General features: G+C 40.6%; 2 protein-coding genes across 3 annotated transcripts; both read left to right on the top strand.

The window, feature by feature from the left end:
- Window positions 1-558: 558 nt before the first annotated feature.
- endou2 (endonuclease, polyU-specific 2) lies at window positions 559-4,284 on the top strand (the record flags this gene model as incomplete). Its single annotated transcript, XM_080845385.1, has 6 exons — window positions 559-660; window positions 1,058-1,163; window positions 1,625-1,746; window positions 2,996-3,108; window positions 3,700-3,853; window positions 4,030-4,284. The coding sequence occupies 6 exons, from the start codon at window positions 559-561 to the stop codon at window positions 4,282-4,284; spliced, it is 852 nt and encodes a 283-aa protein (XP_080701511.1).
- A 1,787-nt stretch (window positions 4,285-6,071) lies between these two features.
- ndfip1l (Nedd4 family interacting protein 1, like) lies at window positions 6,072-14,976 on the top strand. 2 transcript variants are annotated; one of them, XM_080834768.1, is made up of 8 exons: window positions 6,072-6,234; window positions 8,666-8,753; window positions 9,224-9,354; window positions 10,572-10,659; window positions 10,808-10,932; window positions 13,133-13,199; window positions 13,747-13,852; window positions 13,948-14,976. In XM_080834768.1, exons 1-7 carry the CDS (start codon window positions 6,205-6,207, stop codon window positions 13,848-13,850), a joined length of 633 nt encoding a protein of 210 aa, XP_080690894.1. In that variant the 5' UTR covers window positions 6,072-6,204; the 3' UTR covers window positions 13,851-13,852; window positions 13,948-14,976. The 2 variants fall into 2 exon arrangements, with proteins under 2 accessions (XP_080690894.1, XP_080690893.1); XM_080834767.1 differs by having other exon boundaries at window positions 13,942-14,976.
- The last annotated feature ends 2,252 nt before the right edge of the window (window positions 14,977-17,228 follow it).

The raw sequence follows: 17,228 nt of genomic DNA, 5'->3' as shown, positions 1-17,228 counted from the left end.
CCTTGAGATACTGCCAACAGTCAATCAAGACAGTGCAGGTGTGCACTACCTCCGTTTTCAACTTCCCCTGCCAGTTTCCAAGGAGACCAAAGGTAATTGCAACGGCGATCGTGTTTGTGTTTGATTTCTCTGTGTCCTGACTACTGCACTAAACAAGGCCATGACATGGTCTGTTTAGATGTCATTGGTTTTCAAGAGTATTATCATTACATGATACAGTGTCACTTTGGAATTACTATTGCTTTTTTGTCAAGAATTATGTCTGTGTGGTGATGTTCATTTTGAAGCCTATAGGATTTCAGATACATGATAACCATGTTATGTACATGCTTATCCAGGTGCTTAGCTTAGCTCTCTGGTTGTTCACAGTTTCAGAGCTACATTTCAAAGACTTCAGTGTAGCAAAGCAACACTGTTTACTGATTTACTGAGATCTTTAACAACAGACCAGCACAACAAGAACTGCTTTCAAGGCCTTGGGAACTCAACATCTTACCCCCACTTTCGCTTAAAGGCGCCTTTTTCTTCAAAATGGAGCTGGAGCCAGAGTATCACACCATGACTGAGAGCGACAGGGAGCTCTCTGCAATGGTGCAGGAGCTATGGGATAATGACGTCAATCGAATGAAACCTGGGACAGACTACCGCATCTCACTGCAGGTTGGGTACCTGCTTTGGATTGATTTGGATGTTCTATGTTCAGCCATAGAGTCTATAATTTGGCAAGCAACCACTCCAGGCTATTTATTCCTGTGATGAATGCAGCAATGTGTGTGTTTGTTCACTTAACAAAAGTCATAGGTCAACACTGATTCAGCTCTTGTCTTTTGCTTACCATAGCCACTGGAACCATCAGAACCATCCATGCTTTGTTGTCATGTCTCAGAAACAGACACACACACACAAGAGAGTTTTTTTTTTTAATGAACTGATTTGCACATCTTATAGAACTTTGGGATGATTAACATTACTTGATTGTATGATGTTGAAAAAACACTTGAGCAGGGGGGAATACCAGATACCTAACTAGAATTTCAATTTTTCTGTCCCTCTGTAGGGGAAAGCGGAGTATGTTAGGTCTTTGAACGATGACCAAGATGGGATTGGGTCTCCTTTGTTCTCATTTGTTGATGAAAACATGTTCAAAAAGGAGACTTTCTTGGGTAGGAGTTCAGCGTGTCAAACAACTGTTTAATTTGATCCCTCCAGTCAAAATTCTGTTCTGAGGGATTCACAAACCAACCTCCAGTGCAGGTATATCATTGGGAAAACAATGGCTGCACATACAGCATTGCCTGAATGTAATTATGAGGCCATTCATGCTAAGCAGAGTAGAGTAGAAAGGATCATTTTAGTGTCTTATTTCTCATTTTTGCTATTTTAATCTTTTTTGAGGAGGAAAGAAAATGTGAATCATTGTCAGTTAAATTTAACAAATGGATACTCTGTTAGTCTCCTTTATTATGTAGTTAACTCTGGATGTAAAGGAATGTGACAAAATAATTCACAGTAATATGTGTTTCATATGTACAAATTCTTCAGAACAGTAGTTTCAGGTTCAGGACACAGCAGAGAAACCAAGACTGCCTGTACTAAGGTCTGAGTTTGTGATGTGTCTTAACAGCTTTTATCTCGTTGTTGGATAACTATGAGAGCGACACTGGAGTACCAGAGATTGTTACCCCAGAAGAGGAGGCAGAAAATCACAAATTCCTGGATTCCATCACTCAGACACCCACCATGAAGGTAGTATCCCTGTGAATAACACAAGCAGAAACTAAAAGGGGTTTTGAGTTGCATAAGTCCCCATAGTTTTGTTGGCTCCCTCACTAGACTTGAAGAAAATTTTGAACCATTGTGTAATTTTAAATGAAGGAAAAAGCTGTGGTAAAAAAAATTGCTGAATGATTAAGACCCACTTCAAAAACATTCATGGACCATCATGTTTAGATGGTCTGTTTTACACTGTTTCCATTTTATAATTTCCGTTTAAATATTGACCTTTGTACCATTATGGTTCATGAATAGAGCAGTCTTATTACCAACCAGTTATCTGTAAAATCAGATATTTCTAAACCCTCATGGTCTACACTCCACTACAAATGCCTGTGTATGGATCACCAATCACAATGAAAGTAGACCACATAAAATTGCTAGCTTCCATTCTTTCATTCAAATGGAATTTGCTCTGTAGTTCATTGAGACAGCAAAACAAAAACAACTCTGCTTACTAAACATTGTAATAATTCTGAATTCGTATTTATGTAGGCAGATGGGCTTACACTAGGTCTGGAAACTACTGTGAAAGCCGATAGTTTCCAGTTGTCTTGCGGAGAAAAATTAAAGGTTGACTTAGAGGGTATAGTATATATAAATTAGTGTGTGTGGGTGTACGTGTACACTTCAGAAAGGTGAGAGGGGCTCTTTCTGTTGAGATTCCTATCTTTTCTTTATTAGGAGAATTTGTCCCACACAGCCCATTCATTGTTTCTTTTTAACCATTAATATTCGGATTCTGGCTATGGGAGGCTGTCTGTGTTTGGGTATTTGTGTCTTAGTTTGCATGTATGTGTTAAAGGTGTATTGCTTGAGGCAAAACACTTCAAGAACACTTACAAAGATGTTTTATCAAAGACTCAATGGCAGAGCTCAGTAGCTCAACCCTACCTACTGTGAGAAAATCGTATCTGATCTTCAAAGCCAAATACTAAGCTTTTTAAATAAATACATTTAGTTGAACTGTACCACAAAAGTGTAGGACAGAAAACAGAATGTCGAAACGTCTGTCTATCGTGTTTCAATTAAAACGGAAAAAAGAGATCATGCTATGCCCACTTGTTCTTTTTCCTTATGAACTGAAGGTTTATTTTGTGAATTTTTGAGTGCGCATACCGACGTCAATAAACTCTTTAAGGCTTATAGCCAACAATCAAAACTCCACAGGATACATGTATATTTAACCATATACTCACTGCTGTTGTTGTTATTATTCTAGATTGCTCATAAGTACCTTGTAGAGAAGAATCTGTCCCCTGAGGACATGACAGGATTCAAACAGCAGCTCTACCGGATCTGGTTTGAGCTCTACGCGAGGAGAGGCTCCAGCAGGTTGGTTTTAACCCTTAACTAGCTTGCTGGGTTTACTTTACTACAATGTTGGTTAATGATATACTAGAAGCATACTCTTAACATATAAGGGTTTAAAGAGTTAAATAGGCCTCTGAATGCCAGTTTAACATGTGAAGGCAGGTGATTGGATGAGTGAAACAGATAGATGGAAAAAGGGAAGAGTGCTGAAGCCCCTTTGTTAAATCTCAGAGTAGCACTTTCTTTAATAGCAACAGGGAATATTGAGAGGTTAGTGTTCTTTAATCTTTGATAGCAAGTCTTGCATAATAGAGGTTAGAGTTTATTCAAAAGAAATTATTCTTTGTGTAGGCATGTACGAACAAGAAAAGAAACGCTCTTTTACATGTATTGTTTTCCCTACTTTTAGTTCTTGGTCAAACCCTGAAACTGTATGGCTGGATTTCAACACATCAATTGCCAAAAGTCCTAATAGCTAGGCTTCTTAGCTTCAACTTTTATTCTTAGCTCTAGAAACATATCCTTTCCAGTGTTTCAGAGTAAAATCATACTGTTGATGAATAAGTCACTCCAGACTTAACAAATCATGAGATTTGACCCATATTTCCCCAGGCCAGACTCCTCAGGATTTGAACATGTATTTGTTGGAGAGACTCGTGGTGGACGCACAGTCATTGGATTTCACAACTGGATTCAGCTGTATTTGCAGGAGAAGCTTGGACACATTGACTACAAAGGCTACAGTGTGTCAGCTGGCTCTCCTCAAGTAAGATATCATATCTATTTGGCTTTACCTTTACAGTAGATAAATAGACCTATATATCTGTCTGTATCCCAATGTTTGATTGATCTTTTTTTTTATTCAATCACAATACGACATCCTAATGTCCAGATGTTCTAATATCTCATTCCCTCTGTCTCTCCTTCTCTCTTTTACTATAGCCTGATGAGAACAAGCACATCTTAGCTTTACAGTTTAGCTGGAAAAATGGCATCAAACCTAAAGGCAGCATCTTCGTTGGCGTCAGTCCAGAATTCGAATTTGCCCTTTACACCCTGTGTTTCCTCTCCTCACCAAACGAACGAGTCAGAGTGTCCTTCAGTATCTATAACGTGGAGATTGTCTGCCACCACTACAACCAGAAACACATAGGAACTACCTATCCTGTGCTTTTAAAATATCAGCATCCTAGCTAGACTCAACCATTGAAATACACTAACGGCCAGGTGTTAAGAACATTGTTTTTGTATTTTTACTAAAAATAAAAACGCAGTGAACCTTTCCAGAGTGTGTGCATGGTCTGTTTTTGTGTGATCACAGTGCTGTTCTTCTTAAGTTTTCTTTATAATTATATCCATTTTGGGATGGAAAAAGCACCAGCAAAGCGCTGCTATTAGTGCTTTTGAGATAGCAACACCCCTCCAACTAGTGCCCTTGTGAAAATGTGCAATAAGTGCAATACCTAGTTGTTCTTTTTTCTTTCTCATTTTTCATCCTTTATTTTATAGTTGTTGTTTTCTACAGATACACAACACTAATTTTATGGCCGTGTAATTAAAGGTTTTCTACAACTATGCGAAACAGGCAACATCCAGTCACACAGGAGAGAAGCAACCATTTAAGAAGCTCTCTAGAAACCTGAAAAATCTATTTGGCTATCAGTGACACTTTGTTGGATTGTGGTGCTATATTGGGGAAAGAGCCTTGTAGGTGGGCTTATTAAACAGAGTTATACTACCATTTATGTAAGATATAATTTAGTCCCAAAGATTTTATTTAAATCAAATACAAAACAATCAAGTATACTCAGCATTGGCTACTCCTTAAACCATCAGACTCATTCTCAAAGCTGCTCAGTGTATATTGGATACATCTGCTACATCTAATAAACTGTTTTAATCTTTCAACAGTGACACTGTTTCGATACCATCATTTTCACTCATTATACCAGTATACTCAATGGCATTGACTTTGAGGATTTTAAAGTAATCTAAGTATTACAAATTGTTTCCACTTGGAGGATGGTTGGAATTTTGTAACACTTTAGTCTTTTAACGCCTTAGACCTTATATATTTTTTTGCCTTGATCTACGTAGGCAAGTTAAGTAGTTTATTGCACACAAAAGTGCAAACAAACGAAGACTGTCAACTAATTTTAAATACGGGTTTATTATTAATCTTCAAGCCTACTGTGTGTTGTATGTCATGTGTTCCAGATTATAATTATAATAATCAGTGCTGGATAATCTGTCATTTGTTGGGCAACCAATTCTCTGCTGCTGTTGAGCAAAAAAAAATGGCGTTTTCTTGCAGAGATGTATCTCGAGTTTGTATGTAGTTTATTTGTTTTAACGAATGTCGAATAATACCAGTAGCCTGTGTTGTATGCCCACGCCCAGTGAATGTTTCATCGACAAACCCAACAGGATTGACGACCTCTTTGTAGTTCTGTAGTTTCGCCTGTAGAGGGTGATTGTTTTCCTTCAGTTGGAGTCAGAAGTTGTCTGGGAATTCCCTGCCCCTTCACTGCATTCCATTTGTTCAGTTGGTCTGGCCAACTCTCAACGGCGCTCCACTTCAGCCACCTGATTGGACAGTCCTTTAACCAATCAGACCAACGATACTATACAACGATACAACGATCGGTAATAAAGCAAACACATATTTTTTCTGTATGAATTGTTCCAGGGCAAGTTTCTGTTCTGTTTTCAAAGAAAACTTGCCTTATCGAAGTTTTGCGGTGCTTCGGCGGCCACCATGTCCAATGTTTAAAAACTCTCCGTGCAGTAGATTTTGTAACATAGCCGTGGTAAGTTTAAATCCGCCAATGGCGCGCCAGGTAGCCAAAAGTCAGTTTGTGATTGGCTCCAAGGATTCTGGAAATCTTGAAATGAACGGGTATGCAAACTTGGCCAGACCCAGTTCTGAGGCAAAATCAATTTGGCCGGAAGAAGTGGGGCGGGACTTCCCAGACTAAGTCAGAAGCAAATGCGTAGGCGGATCAGCCAGTGGGACATGAGCGTCTTGTCGTCCCTAATATAGTTTATATAATATTTTGCTGGCTAGTGATTCGGTCGTACAAGGGAAGTTCTGGCGATTAACCAACATATCTGACGATGGCAGAGTCAAGCGGAAGATACCAGCAGGTAAAACGTTGTCTACAGTTGGAAAAATTGAAAGGTGTATTCTCCTTCTCTTGTGAGGGCTAGCTAATCTTACTCAATGCTCAGTGAAAGTAATGTTAGGCCTTATTGTTTTGAAAGGCATGGGATGACGTTACAGCTTAAGCGAAGTAAGTCAATAGCAACGCCAACTAACTAGTTTGCTTAATTTTAAAAATCCTTTCAGAAAATGCAGCTAATATCAACAGTAAACACAATGTTGTCGTTTCGTCTGAAATACAAACGATAGCTAAGTGCTAACAGCTAGATAGATAGCTACCGTTCCAAGCTAGGTCAGAAAACTGGAAGAGAAGCTTGCTAAATTAACAGCCAAATTACATTATCTTCTCTGAAATTTGGGGACATCTAGTCAGTTAATATTTAGTGTACAGAATACGAGACCAACCTATATTGTTGCTACTGCGTCAAACCTAAAGGGTGTAGGATGTTAGACGAGCTAATTTATAGCTGAACTTGATACAAAAACTGGATATCGGAAGTAGGGAACACTACAATACGAACTTGTTAGCCAAACTAGCCACTTCATTTTGTTATCGACAGCTAGTTGAAGCTAATCTGTCAGGCAATTACATATTTACAAGGAGTAGTTTAAGAAGTTGGGTTAACCATTTAATATTAACGACAGTATACTTCAATCTCAGTAAAGCTTGGCCCTTTTACATTGACCGTGCAGTGCAGTTTTGGCTTGCAATGAAGGTGACATACAGCTTACTGGATAAGCGTCGCTACCTAGCGAGTGTTAGCCTATAAATTAACTGATGAAAGATTACAATCTTACCGGAGTTCCTTTTCTGGCAAAAGAAACCGCAATAGGTTCCCTTGCTACACACTAACACACGTAACCATGGTCATAGCTGACACCAAGGTTAGTTACAAGGAGTTCATATAGCCCAAGTAATGTTGTAATCAGCTAGGTCAGAGCAGTAATACATCTGTCAGATTTTGAAGGAAAAAAAATAATTTCGAAACTGTCTGCAACATAGTTTATCTGAGGTTATCCTTAAAGTACGCGACCTCGTGTAGCCCTGAAAGTCGGAACAGAGGTAATGGCTTTAGTAAGGCATTAAGTTAGAAGGTAGACCTGTACTGTTTTGATTGTAACTTCAGACCAAAGAGCTTTAAATGACTTGACTTGATTCCATAAATAATGGATCTGCACTCATGTACTTGCCCCGGGGTTTCAGTGATGAACTGTTATTATAAATGCGAATGATGGACAACTGTAATGGAATGGAATGGATAGTTTATATTATGGTGCGTCTAACATATACAATGCTTTTGCCTAGTTTCATGTTGATTATGTGATTGTCATGGCATAGTAATTAAGGGCTACTAAAAGTATGAGTTTCTGTCATTCTGGATTTACTGACAGACTGGTATTTTTTTCTTAAACTATGTGCTCTCATGTGTGATCACCTGCTGTTTTACATTTGTGTGCATGATGGCAGTAGTATTATGTGTAGATAAATAGAGTATTTATCCACAGGGAAATGTCAGTGTTGCAGTAGCTATTCACGTTAATGACAAAAAACACGCATGCCTTTCTGTATTGGGGGTGCTTCTTCTGTTCTGTAAATGTACAATTCAGTTAGTCTTTGTTCAGCTATTTAGAGATCATTAACTGAAGGCTGTCTTTGGTCATAGTAAAACCTGGAATTGTGCAAGCTGACCATGCGTGGAACATTTTAACTTAAGGAAGCATTGGGCTTTCTGTGTTGGTTTAGAAGATTATGGTGACCATACCAAAGCATCCAATTGCTCTTTCAAATATAAGGTGTGAGGCCTGCAGTATCTCACAAAGGAAGTTGAACAGAATTCTATGATGAAAAATGGAAATGCACTTCATTTTGGAATTTTGGAAATGCACTTCAAATCAATCTGTCAATTTCTTGTTACTTGCAGATGATTAGGAATAAGGCTGCTGTACTGTCAGACAGGAAGTTTAGATGTATGTATATAACAGATGCTTTTATCTACTGGTACAGAACATGTTAACCAAAAGGCAATCAGTGATCAAATGGTTATGTAGAAATCTAAAGAAGATCTAATTGTATTAAACTCTGAAGAAAAGGAATCGTCCTTGGGCGGACGCGGTGCAGATGGCTGAAACAGACCCAAGGTTTAAGTCCTTGATTGCATTGCCTTTAGCTTGTTCGTGAATTTCGACAATCACCCTTGGCAGTCTGTTTGTGTATCAGTAGAGACCTGTGGTTGCCTGCCATTGACTGACCTGTGCATAGGGACAGTTGGATACACAGATAGTTGACAGTGACTACATTGAGGGCAAAGAAGGGGTGATAAAATATTGAAGCGGTATTATAAAAAACAGTGTCTTGGCTACTAACCTATGTTTTAACAGTGGCCCCTTAATCTGATTGACTTAATGCTTTTCCAGCTGCCCAATGAGGAAGAACCAGAGGATGCTCCACAGGTTGCCGCAGACGCCCCTCCCCCATACAGCAGTGTAGCTGCAGACAGTGCAGGTAGGTCTATTATGCTGAAACATGGTGAAAAATGTCAGGGCTTCCTGTAAGCCCTACTCGAAGACTTCTCTTGTGATTGGTCAAAAGGTTTCCTAGAAGACAGACAAACAAACAAATCAAATGGCAAACACAGCCACAACGCAACGCAACGCAATGTGTAGTTAATTGCGTGGATTCCATAGCCATGTTAGTAATCAATCAATTTATTTTGATCAAGAGGGACATGTACTTGAAGGGTACTTTTAGTATGTTAGACACTGAAATGTTTTTTTTTTTGCACTTCTAAGGCCTGCATTGACAAACACTTCAAATAATGGATGTTTGTGTGGATGTTGCTTGTTTAGAACAAAACCTCAGTGAAGAATACAAAACAGATGTGATGATGTAATGCTGGCAAGCCACTGAACTGTGTATAGTGAACCATACACCAGTTGAATAGTCATGCTTTAATTCACTTATTCCTTCCTTAGCCTTTTATGACTACAAAGAAGATGGGCCATTCCCCAAACCTCCATCCTACAATGTGGCCACAACACTGCCATCCTATGATGAGGCAGAGCGTAGCAAGGTCGAAGCCACCGTCCCCTTGGTTGCAGATCGAGTGAGTAGAATCCTCGTTTAAGTCCCTCTTGACTGCAACAGTGCCTCCACTGCAGCTGGGAAGTCCACCCAACATTAATGCAACTAGCACTCTGAGATGTAAATTCTTACACTGATGCTGATGCATTGCTGACAGACAGTCACATTCAGCATGATAAAACTGTTGTTGTGTGGAGTTCCTTTCTCGCTGTGCTTGTGTGCCTTTGTGTGTGTCCTTGCATGCTTGTGTGTTTGTGAACACTGTTCATGCTGTGAAGACTGTTAAACACGAAGACACTTCTCAAGCAAATGTTCTTTTTAGACTGCATTGTCCATGGTAGTTGAACGTAATTGAATGATGGCTGCTAGCTTACTGATTCATGCTCTACTCTAATGCGATGTAACAGGAGATTGTGTTTGCCATTGAGACTGTGGCTCTGTGGATGCACTAAATATGATGAAATGTGAAAACTAAAAGAAATGAAGCTAAAACGGAGGTTGTTTCCTTTTAACTAAGTTTTGGCACCACACATAGACAGTGACCAAAGTATTCTAACCTAATGCAGAAAACCCTTCACCCTCCAACAGAACCCTCTACCCATCTATTAGTTTACTTTGGTAAGGTCAAAGGATGTATCGATTGTCCACACACATCAAGTTAGTTTCTTGACCAGAGACACAAAATTGGAGTGGGGTCTCTGAAACTGCGTATTTGTGTGAGATATTTTGGTGCTCGTGTCTTTTCTTCCTCTTTCTACCCTCCCCCATTCACCCCTCATCTCTCTGTCACTCTCTCATGCTCTCTTTCTCATGCCCTGTGTTTTATACTGGTGTGTTTCTTTGCCACACATTGCTTGCGCTCAGAGCCGGGAGCGGCTGACCGCTTTTGATGATGTAACACGCAGTGCACTTGAGGTACAGTACCTGAGTGGTGATGTGTGACGTGTGAGATTGGCCCCTGCAGCATCAGCCACTACTGCTACAGAGTAACTAGCTGGCTTAACATAAAAACTACTCGCCACAAGTTTAATGTTACAGTATGTTTGTATCACACCCATTGAAATATGCCATGTCATCTCCAGGGCTAAGACATTGCTAGAGTGACTGAATATTTGTTGGTTTGTTTGATCTTCTGCGCCTTGCATCCTTTCAACCATATGCTTTTTCTATGATCGTTGTTCTGTCCGTTGCATAGTCTTCTTCTGACCCTTCAGTATCCTCTGTCATGTCTGTCGGCAGGATGATGACTTTGTTACCAGAGATGATTTTGATGATGCCGACCAATTGCGGATAGGGAATGATGGCATCTTCATGCTGACTTTCTTCAGTAAGTCGTGTATATGTGGTATGTGTGTAATATTTGTAAATGTGTGTGTACATTTTTGCTTTTTTAATAAGACCACTCAGCGCTGCTTTATTGTCAGCCTGTGTGTGATTACGTCTCACCCTCGGTGTGTTTGGGTTTGTGGTTTTAGTGGCATTCCTCTTCAACTGGATTGGCTTCTTCCTCTCCTTCTGCCTCACCACCTCGGCAGCTGGCCGCTACGGTGCCATATCTGGGTTTGGCCTCTCGCTTATCAAATGGATTCTGATCGTCAGGGTAAGGCCGGCTCATTCTGGTTCCTTTCCATGCCACACTCTGTATTGCATCACCACTTGCCAGTAGAAACCTTAGTCATATATAGGGCACTTAATGGAGTTGTTACTGGCCTGTAGGGAGTAGCAAACTCAGCAGATGCTAGGACATCATGGTTATACTTCAGCACGTGATGCTTCTCAGTGCTAGGACATCATGGTTATGCTTCAGCACGTGATGCTTCTCAGTGCTAGGACATCATGGTTATGCTTCAGCACGTGATGCTTCTCAGTGCTAGGACATCATGGTTATGCTTCAGCACGTGATGCTTCTCAGTGCTAGGACATCATGGTTATGCTTCAGCACGTGGTGCTTCTCAGTGCTAGGACATCATAGTTTTACTACAGCACTTGATGCTTCTCAGTGCTAAGCAGAAAAGTGACATGGTATGCATAAAGTTTTTCTGAGAGAAAAGAGAAGTGGAATAAGGGAGGTGTATCCTGTGTGGTCATATGACCTAAAAGGCTTTCTGCTGACAGAGGTGACCAGTTGTCAGACATAGACAGGGCTGCAACTAACAACTATTGGGATCATTACGTCGCGGACACTACCTCGCGGGGGAGGGGGCATGGTAGTGTATAGCATACAGATGACCCCACCCTCTCCCCCTGCAACGATGTTTTGCCATGTTTTTCTCATGCAGATGACCCCGCCCCCTCCCCCCGCGAAAGGTTTTGCCATCTTTTCCACATGCAGATGTCATGTGCTGTTGTAAACAATGCAACTAGTGACTAGTTGCATTGTTTACAACAGCACATGACATCTGCATGTGGAAAAGATACTAGTTACTAGTGGAAGCGGCAAGCGGCAAGGCCAGTGAAATGGCGAAGTATCGTACCAAATGCTCAAAATGATCGTCTTTGGAGGATAATTATCGTGCATCTGGCAACACTGAGAGGGCGGTCGACCAATGACAGTTCTCTCTACAGTCAGAGCTCGTGCAAGAAGGTGGAACATAAGGGAGATACCCTTTCCAAAACTTGTAAAGGCGTAAAAACAAGTTTGTGAAAGACCCAGAGAAACAAAAAAAAAAAAGAGGACGTCTGGTCACCCTAGTTTATGCACTAACTATGCTTTTTTTTTTTATTAAACAGATGTTATAAACAAATCATAATATATTATATTCAGTGCATTAATACCATAACTAATGCATTTATTATAAGTAATTTTAAAAGCATCTTTTTCAAACAGCTATGTTTGGTTTAGTGAAACGTTTAATGTACTTCTCAGCATCACATTCCAATAACTTCACTTATGTCCTAGCCTCACCACATAAATAGGTCCTGTGCTTTGGTGACGCTCTGTGGCTAAGCATAAAGTATCATAACACAAACTGTCCGACCAAATATCTAGTCATTGCACAAGTAGTTTTGAAGAGAGGCATCTCGAGGGTTCATTATCATTAGATTTACCCTGCAGCGTCTGTGACTACATGATAGTCATAAGTGGTTGCTTTCCTATCACGTATTATCTACATATTCACATAGCATTGCTGGAGACATAGCCTAATTAGAAGGGGAAGCAACTAAGTTTAGGTTAATTATACCACAATGCTACGTAGTGAATTAGTGACGAACAAGGTGTGTATGGAAATGGCTTCTGAAGTTGAATCATCATGTAGGTAAAAAAAAAATCCTGTTTTTTAGACTTCACGCAAGCAGTTGCTGTTCATTGCGTTGCTCATCGTACTTCATTTGGTTTTGAACGCATAGCCAACATGTTTCCTTTTCAAATGCCTGTAAAGCAAAGGTGCAACCTTCCTATTCATTTCTGTGTCATTGCAATGTGATTGACAACCCTCCTGGCAGAGGCCGGGGTTTGTGAACTGCTCCCAGATTTTAATGTTTTCAATCATGCTGATGGATGGGTTTTGTTTCTCATTACAGCTAAGTGACGAACTTCAGCTACTCCATAGATTTAGAAACACCCTTGTTTCTATGTGTAATGTGCTAGATAATGCGCGTAACAACATGCTTTATGACCTAACTAACTGATCGACAATTACAAAATGTTTTTTTTTTTGTACTTGATTAAGTTGATTAGTGGTTGCAGCCCTACTCATAGATAGTAAATGGTCTATCCTTAATTTCTTTTTATTATTTTTTTTCTCTCATGTGACCCCCTTATTTTTCTCTCTCCTTCCCCATCCCTTTCTGTTTTTCAGTTCTCCACGTATTTCCCAGGCTACTTTGATGGCCAGTACTGGCTGTGGTGGGTGTTCCTGGTTCTTGGTGAGTAGAACTGATTTGGTCCCCGAAGTTGTCTTTATGGAAGAGAGCTCTAAAGTCATAATATCCATTTAACATAAAGTCAAAGGAATCCAGGCATTGGCTTTTAGTCATACCACTCCTCAGGATCATTTCTAGTGCATGTGGCTGTTTGTTAGCTCGATGTGGAGGCAGTACTGAAACATAGCAGTAGGACTGTCGGATTCTATCATGACCCTTGAGAAAAAAAAATATATTTTGTGCCTTTAAGTGTAAAATTAGTTTGACATTCAAACGGTAAAAGAAATAATAGTAATTCTAGCTTGCCCAAATGGAAAAGATCATATTTTTAAAGGCAGATTTATTCCGCTTGTTAATACTTCCTCCTCCTTTAAGATGAAATGAACCATTTTCAAACAGATGGAAGCAGCCTAGATCCTTATTCAGTTTTTGCTCTGCCAGCCTAGACAGCTGGATGATGTTTTGAGATATTTCTCTTAAATTTCCAGTAAAAGTACACTTGAAAACCACAAAAAAACATCTAATGGAACCTTTCCGATCTGTTCCACAGGGTTTCTGCTCTTCCTTAGAGGGTTCGTCAATTACGCAAAAATCCGCAAAATGGCCGACACTTTCTCCCCCCTCCCTCGCACCAGAGTCCTTTTCATCTATTAACGGTAAGGTGTCACCTCTAATGTCTTAATCAGAACTCCTGTCCTCAAATCTGTGTTACATCTTCTCACTCAATCTCTGTATTGTTTTACAGCTGCAGGTTGGCATTAAACACAAAGCTCCCAGCAGCCTTCAGTGAGACTTGTATGCTGAAGAACAGCTTTTAAACAGCTCTGGAAAAAGAAAAAGAAAAACATGACGAAGAAAAAAAATCAAGTTCCACTCTGTAATCTGCCCATAGAACTCCATCCCTGCTGGAGGGAAAAGTTCTGCTCAGGAGCTCGCCGTTTCCATGGGAATAAGATGATCCTCTTTCTATGTTTCTAGATGTAAACCAGTGAATGCTGACAACTCTGTAACTCATCCAATCATTAGTTGTTAACATCAAGTGCTATTTGCTATCAAGTCTGTGAGGTAAAAAAAAAAATCAATATGAAAAGAAAATAATGCCTTATGTATGATCTGTTTGTAGTCCTGGCATGCACTTTGCCCTTGTTAGCCATTAGGGGGCAGTATTGTTTTGATTAATTTTCTTTCCCCTCATGTATTGTGGTACACTGCTAACATGGAGGTGGGATCACAGTAAGCGATTTCACGGGGGCAACATGAGACAAATTTGAAATGTTTAGCAGTGCTGTGCTCTTTCTTTCTGTACATGACTTTATGTTGTCACCTGAAAATGTTACTTGCATTGAGGTTACTAAAACCGTAAAAGAATTTGCCCATTGTTGAATGAGCACAAGTTAAATAATGTCTGAAAGTGTAACTTTGCCAAGCAAGTGGTTGAGACATCCCTTGGCTATTTCTCTGTATGTATGGAGCTTCAAATTCGTTTGCTATTGATTACTGTTTCCAGGCTTAATGGTCTTCTATGATTTGACTTTAGGGGGCAGTGAAGGGGGCAGGAGGAAAGCCAGTAGTAGAACATGTGACTGGCATAAGACAGAAGCTTTTACCAGATGTAGTTTACATAAGTGGTTTCTGTCAGTGCTAAGTTGTTGTACATGCCATGTCAAGGCTTTTGTTAGTAGATCATATCATGACGAATTTTGACTGATGGGGTTGATAATAATTGATTGTTGATAATAAACTAACTTTGATCGAACATGTTTTTGCAATACATCCCCCCCCCCCCCCCCCCCCCCCCCCCAATGTATTTAAAACAAGCTTCACAATGTACTCAATGTGAGTGTTTTCAGGTGTTCTGCTGGTTGAGCAGATGTTGGCAGACTAATGTGAAAAAAGGTTGGCCCGGAGGGGTTAGGGTAGAGCAGGGATGACCTTTTGAAAAAGGAGTTGGAAGTCACCGTGATGTTCCTCAGAGAACGCTCCGGAGGCGGTCTGAAGTGGACAGGCAGCATCCCATCGCTGCCTTCTAGCCCCACCTCGCCTATTCTATCGAATGGATGTCCTCCCTCTCCCCTTCGCCGCATCTCTAGCCTTCAGCACAGACACCTGAGGGCATCCCACCGCGACGTCAGGCGCCAAACTGAGTATGCTTTACTGTGACTGTCGTGGGCCCCCCACCCTTCCTCCTCTGTGTCCCTGGACCGACTCGGAGAAGGACCCAGGGCTGCGGACGTGCAGGAGCTCACAGATGCACACATGTTAGACGACTGTAAAAACCATGTTGATGCAACTAAAGATCAATTGTGTTGCCAATCTTGGGAGAGTGTGTCTTTTTCTTGCCCTCTTTGTTTGTACTAGTATGGTGTTTCGGTGTGTAAGTGGGAATGAGCCAAGAGTCCCACAGCATGCTACATGGATGTGGATTGAATGTCTACATTTGTGTTACATGGCAGCAGACGAAAGTATATCCACATGGTATAGCACATTTCTCTGACCTCTAGTGTCGTACAACTTGACCAATTTATGTTATCCAAAAAGATAACTACAGCTATTCAGCATTAATGATTAGCTTTGCCCATGTTTATATCTGTGTAATGCGTGTTCATAATATACTTTCTTCATAGGGCACAATGCTATATAGTATATTATTTATATATATATATATATATATATATATATATATATATATTCAGCTATACAATATTTCAGTAACAAGCATTTTATGAACTACATCAAACTCTTCAGCTGCCTCTTGTTGCTTGTATTGTTGTGTCAGTGTGTGTTTGTGTGCGGGCGGGCGTCCGTGCTCATATTTTTCACCGCGCTTAAGTTTTTCACCTCTCCCTTTCTCTGAATTTGAAACCTCAAGAGCAGGTTGGACCAGTTAGTTGGCAGCGGAGAGAAGAGTATGTTTGTGTGTTGTGCTTCATGTGTGAACAGGTGAGTCATAAATCTATTTCCTCAAGCCTTTGGGGCCGCGTCACGCTAGCAATTCCGTTTGTGATCGTGTGCGTGTTTGTTGTCATTATCAAGCCTCTATTTTTAAAGACGCAGTCCTCGATTTAGTATCACAAAAGGCAGTTTATGTTTGTGCTCAACAGCCAATCCAGAAGCTCCAGGAGCAAGCAAGAGAGAGAGAGACAAAAAGAGGGGATGTGTTTCTTTTTGGGTTTTGTTTTTGTTTGTTTTTCATTATGGATTTTCATTTTCTTTTTTAGCTTTCTGATGTTAAGGATCTAGAGTATTTAGTATTTATTTTTTAAACTTGTGGTCAGCAAAGAGGAAGGAAGCAAACCAAAAACCGAGGGTGGGACGGGTTCGAGCCTGTGGCATACCCTACACTCTCTCACAACCACAAAACTCCATTTTGTCCTTAAGTGTCCATTGCTTTCTTTTTTTCTTTTCTGTTGAAGCACCATGTTGATTCGCTGGGGTTGTTAATGGCTTGGTCCGAGCCACTATGTACTCATTTAAAGAGCCAGGGCTGTGTATGAACACCTAAGGTTTTCGAACTGACAGCTAGAGTACCATGAGGAACTTTTGGCTGAATTTGACATGAGACGTATGAGATTAGAATCGCAGACTGTACCTTTAACTGGCTAGGTCCTAGGCCCTCTATTCAACTAGCAAGCCCAAGCTAAACATGCTCAGACCCACTCAAGGTTTACCCCCTGCCAACATGAGTGTCAGAATTTTGAGCAAGTACAGTTGTCGTAGGATAGTAGTGTATGTGTGTGTATTTATCTTATGTGTGCATGCAATGAGTGTGTGTGTGAGCGAGTAAGCGATACGCGTTTGTGGGCGAGATGAGGTAGGTAGCAAACAGCAAACGCCCCCTCCTAACCTTCCATGCTTGCTGCATATTGATCGGCCGGTGTGGACAGGATGGTGATTGGATTGGACTGGATGGTGGTGTTGCGGGTGGGTGAGTCACCCTCAAGTTGGGGGCTGGGGGGGATGGGCACAGGCAGGTAACTCATCGAGATCAGCACATCTTTACTCTCATGCTCCTTTCATTCCCTGTTCTCCTTG

The sequence above is a fragment of the Sprattus sprattus genome (assembly GCF_963457725.1).
Source record: "Sprattus sprattus genome assembly, chromosome: 1".
Taxonomy (NCBI): Eukaryota; Metazoa; Chordata; class Actinopteri; order Clupeiformes; family Clupeidae; genus Sprattus; species Sprattus sprattus.
The sequence above is the reverse complement of the archived record's forward strand: the minus strand, read 5'-3'. Positions and strand labels throughout refer to the sequence as shown.

What these genes read in the sequence shown, in the direction of transcription:
- ndfip1l (XM_080834768.1), top strand. Translation starts at nt 6,205, where the DNA reads ATGGCAGAGTCAAGCGGAAGATACCAGCAG. An exon ending in AATGGATTCTGATCGTCAGG is followed by an intron (nt 10,933 to 13,132) that starts GTAAGGCCGGCT and finishes TCTGTTTTTCAG; the next exon opens with TTCTCCACGTATTTCCCAGG. An exon ending in GTGGGTGTTCCTGGTTCTTG is followed by an intron (nt 13,200 to 13,746) that starts GTGAGTAGAACT and finishes TCTGTTCCACAG; the next exon opens with GGTTTCTGCTCTTCCTTAGA.